The following is a 5,119-nucleotide window of genomic DNA, read 5'->3' on the forward strand; positions in this document are numbered from 1 at the left end:
CAGGAGCCCTTAAGACACAGGCCGAGTTTCCCAAGTAACACTTGAGCACTTATCGGGATAAATGGCGGCTGTGGCTGCTCGGGAGAGAGAAGCAGAACTGACGGTAGTGTCAGGCGCTTTCTGCTTTTACACAAAGGAATTGGAAGTACATGTGCATGGGAAAGGAAAAGAAAGAATCTGGTGGATAAATGGGCTATAGAAAATATTACGGGAAGCTTCAGTATATGTGAGTGTATATCTCTGCACTCATGCATATACAGACTCACACACACACACACACATACATACATATATACACATATATATATATATATATATATATATATATATATATATATATATATATATATATATATATATATATATATTTATATATGATATATATGCGTTGTGTGTGTGTGTGTGTGTGTCACATGGTGCAGTACAGTCGTCTGTTCGTTCGCACGCATGTGATATAAACCTGCATGCACAGTCTCAGGTCATTTAAAATCCCATTACCATGATCGATAACGTATTACGGGCGGGTGTAAAGGAGAAAAAATCCATCTTCGTCCTCAGTAGGTTGCAAATCCTTATCGCGGAGTTCCGGTACACAAGTTTCGTCCAGCCAACCATGAAAGAACAAGTTTCCCCAACCAGTGAACCACGTACACCCTCTATGACCATTGTTGTTGCGATGCCAGAAAGCATTTTAATCGATCGGTCGGTGCAATCGATCTTTTTGTGCTGACCGCCCACAATGGCTGATCGTCTAACACTGGACTTTGGCGCGTGCCCCGTTTATGCGTCGTTCGACCCATAAAGAAGACAGCGTTGCATATCTATAAATCTATCTACATCCTGATCTTAATTTATATCAAAGAGGTAATACACAAAACAGTTATATAATAACAACAATGATAGCAGTAATAATAACAAAATCGCCTATGGTAACGTTGTACTCTTTCATCTATTCGTTTTTGTCAGACAGATCGTTTGGCGCTTCAGAAAGACGTCAGAACAATTATGATCACTATTTACTTCGTTAATGACTCGCAATAAGTGAATGATTCGCATTGTATTCACTCTTGTGGTTATAGCTTATTGTGTTACAAAACAGACTGTCGTATGAAACAACGTATCGTTTAACATCCTTGGAAATAAATCTGCACATGCAAAATTACTCTGCATACACATTTACAAATAATCTTACTATGTAGTTACCAATATGAGAAATTTGTAAAAAATGCAAGATATTTGTAACATGCGACAGTTTCATTTATGACTCCGATTCTATGATAATGGTAATAATAATGTTAAGTTAAAAGATAACTGGAATGAAACAACAGCCGTCGCGACACACTGTAGTGCGAAGAAGCATCATAGAACCTCGAGTGCATTTCTCATCAGAATGCGTAAGATCTTGAGCATGAAATTTACGGCGAGCGTATCACAAGGTCTGGACTGTTAATCGCCTAAATAGAATTTCCTCACTCAAGTCAGGGGCATGTTAGAATTACCGTACGCTGCTCAGGGGACTGTAATATAAAGACGATTAAGGCTCTAATTCCTTTGGGCACGTCATGGCAATGACCCTTACGGGCAAAGGCCTTATGCGCGATTTCCGCTTGAAATAACACACAAAGGACTTTAGCTCACTTATTATAAGCAGCGCTTAATCACAACGTGAACTAAACCTTTCTTAAAGGTCGGCAGGCCACTTGACTTGTGCCTTTGTTACACTGATGTTCGCATCCCTTTCCTCTCTCTCTCTCTCTCTCTCTCTCTCTCTCTCTCTCTCTCTCTCTCTAACCTCTTCGGTTCTTTCCCACATTACACCTTCCCCTTGTTTCCCTGTCTCTCTACCCATCTGAGACAGGATAAGGGATCACAGTTCATCGTTTCTTAATCCTGTCTTTTACATTGCGGGAGATCCAATGCTCAAATCGGAAGAGCGTTGTTTGATTCTAAGGAAAAGACGCGATTTGTGGACATTTTTAATTACCTGCGAAATGGGCCGTGAGTCCAGAGTTTTGGCTTCGTTACTCATGTCTTTTAATGAATCGGTCAATAAATCGATGTCAGTGTTAACATGCTCCATAGATTGTACTTACGAGTACTTACAACCATTTCGAAATCACGGATAATGCGGTAGCTTTTTTGATGAAGTTTGCCACTGACGATCATATTTTAACAAGCAAAGAAACTGTGTTAAAAAATAAGAATTATGTTCATATCAAAGTTTGTCTCGGCCCTTGTCACTATAGTTTGTACACCCCCTCCCACCCCACCCCTTTTTGAGATATGACATCTGGCGAACCGTCATGGCCCAGCTGCATGCCCTTTAATACCCTAATCCCAATCCAGTTTGATTTGTGCGCGGGAGGGTCGAACCTTGGAGAACGCCGAAGGCGAGGTCCCCCGAGGTGAGGCCGTCGGCATCTTTCTTAGGGGCTCTCTGCGCTGGGAGTAGGAGTGGGAGGAGTAAAATCTGTTAGGGCTGTTACTCAGTACTACTGATTATACGACAGAGTCGAGTAGTCGACTCAGTCACTCGAGACGAGACGAAAAGACTCAGACTCTGGCCCGGTCGAGTTAGCCGAGTTAGTTGACCGAGCGCCTTCATCGAAACGACTGGCGGTTTCGCTTCGCTCCCTGCTCGTAAGGGCTGACTGAAGAGGCGACCCCTCACTCTCTCACTCCTGCGAACAACAACAGTGTATCGTCGGTGTTGTTTTCCTTTAGATTTTCGTGCATTTCATCCCTTCACGAATGGTTGGCTTTTACTGACGCAAAGTGCACCGGGGAATCACACTGGTGTAATTGGATTTGTTTACCCGAAGCAAAAAAAAAAGAAATGGTTACATGGCCTGTTTCAGAAGCGACGATGATGATGGTTTTGGATAGACACGCGGAAAGAAACTGAATTTTGGTTTCGTCAGTCTCTAGAGATAAAACATTTATGAAATACTGAACCGCATCGGTTCCCATAACTTTTTAGAATAGTTTGTCAGAAAGTGAATAAAAAAAAAGTGAATAATGAGCTAATGAAAATAGTTTTGAACACATTTCAAAGCCTTTGCCCAGAACTAGACCACTGAGGGCCGTGTAAATGAGAAACAGGAAAGTGCAATGATATTCGAGAAGAAATTCGAGATGGTGCCAAAGGTTCAACGAAATCTGACCCTGTGCTGTTGTTTGTGGGCGGTGTGCGCCAGTGCGTCTACGGTAAGCTAAAATTTCATGCACGTGTGCTGTAGCTTCGCAATGTAGTGAGAATGTTCCTGGATGAATGCATCAAAACAACATTTTACCCGATATTTAAAATCGGACGCCTATTTAATACTACCCGGTAAATGCATAAAGGCAGTCATTATCTAAAGCACTTTAGCTTTACATCACGGTTGGTAGAGTAAAAGTAGTTTTAGTAGAAGTGGTAGATCAATTGTTGGTAATATTCCACTGCTATGGATGTTATGACTATTAAAATAATCATAAATACAATTTAATTTAAAGCACGTCACAATTTAATTATCTAACCAAACAGGGCTCTCAAAAAACTGTACTTTTGTCAAATTTTCACGTTCTTAAAATAACTAGTTTTGTGGAGATTCATTCTCAGAGGTTTATTTAACTCTTTTGGCTACTTAACGCTACTCTCTCTCTCTCTCTCTCTCTCTCTCTCTCTCTCTCTCTCTCTCTCTCTCTCTCTCTCTCTCTCTCTGTGTCGGAGTCTTGGGAAGTGGAGGTGGTTCCGTAGAAAATTAATAGGTACGGTAGTGAGACCACATGCCTTAACGCCAAACATTCTATTTATGATAGTAGCCCAGAGGACGCCATAGATTCCAATTAGTACTGTTTCAGATGAAGTTGATTCGGGCTTAAGGCCTCATAAAGAACATAATGATGTAGCGGAAGAGTGCAGTTACATGGCTTTTGAGTTGGATGGTCCGTCAACCTCCAAGAGTAGTGTTAGTTATTTTTCAAAAATGATTCCTCGTTCCTTAATCTTCGCCCCTTGAAAGAAATCCTGGAGAGGAATTCCCTCTTCATTTCCCGAGAGTGGGGAATTCACTTACCAAAGTGGTTGATGTATTATGATTCATCTTTTATTCTGCACAGATGAAACGAATCAGTGCCGATGAGAGGGGTCCCCCATATGGTGATGATCATTAAGAAACGGATAGGCATAAGAGGTTCATAAGATGAATGTATCAATGAATAGTGTACCAGTAATTTCCTGAAGCCTCGGGCAAAATAGACAAGCAGCATAATAAGAAGGAAAAGCAGTGTATGAACTACTAAGTGCGTGCGATGATCTCATTGCAGAGAAGGCGAACAGACCCGAAAGAAGGATGCCTAATAAAGAGGAACTGTTATTCTTGACTTTCAGAGCTTATTATCTACTATTCCCTTCGCTCTCGGCTAATAATACCTTTTCCATTATAAGAAAGCTTCATAAATGTCCTTTTCGTCGTGCGTGTATGATTTGTTTGGTTTCTACTTTATCCAGTTGAGCTTCACTAATCTCTAATCCCTACATTTAACCAGCTGATAGGAAGGTAGAGTTGTATCTGAGTCACTTTCGTAATTATGCAAAATAATTACAAATAATGTGTGTAGCATTATAAAATTCACTACCAAAGATGCTGTAGAGATGACAACTCAACTTCGTTACGTCACAGTTAGAATGATTAATGTTTTCGAATTCATTTAAGAAGCATGAAGTTCATTGCATTTCAAAGGATCGCAACTGGTGGTTGGGGTCTGGGGGAGAGGCCCCAGGACTGGCAGTGATGGGGCGGGGTAAAGTCCCGGATGAGTAAGGATACTTCTGTTAGGTTAGATTAGGTTAGGTCAGGATAGATATAGAAGGTAACATTGATACTTAACGATTATCTCCAAATGCTATTCCAACGGGATTGGTATCTAAATATGATTTAGACTTTTATTTTCATTTATACTTTCTCTAAAATTGTAAGAAAGTATTTTATGATTTTTTGTGAATGTATTGATTGTATCACAAGTAGTGTAAAGCAATCTTTACCCAGGAGATTTGTTTTGTATATTGGCTGCACCGAAGACCATTTTCTAGTGACATAAAGCCATAATAGCACACTACGATAAAAAAAAAGAGAGA

The 5,119-nt window shown here is 40.4% G+C and overlaps 1 protein-coding gene across 1 annotated transcript in view; it reads left to right on the forward strand.

Annotated features, from left to right (window-relative positions):
- The first annotated feature begins 2,354 nt into the window (after nt 1–2,354).
- Nucleotides 2,355–5,119, forward strand: part of LOC136850263 (calcium-activated chloride channel regulator 1-like) — a 61,563-nt gene continuing 58,798 nt past the window's right edge. Inside the window, exon 1 of the mRNA XM_067123939.1 lies at nt 2,355–3,207. Coding sequence (XP_066980040.1) covers nt 3,112–3,207 — 96 coding nt within the window. The 5' untranslated portion in view covers nt 2,355–3,111. The remainder of the gene's footprint in view (nt 3,208–5,119) is intronic.

The sequence above is a fragment of the Macrobrachium rosenbergii genome, chromosome 21 (assembly GCF_040412425.1).
Source record: "Macrobrachium rosenbergii isolate ZJJX-2024 chromosome 21, ASM4041242v1, whole genome shotgun sequence".
Taxonomy (NCBI): domain Eukaryota; kingdom Metazoa; phylum Arthropoda; class Malacostraca; order Decapoda; family Palaemonidae; genus Macrobrachium; species Macrobrachium rosenbergii.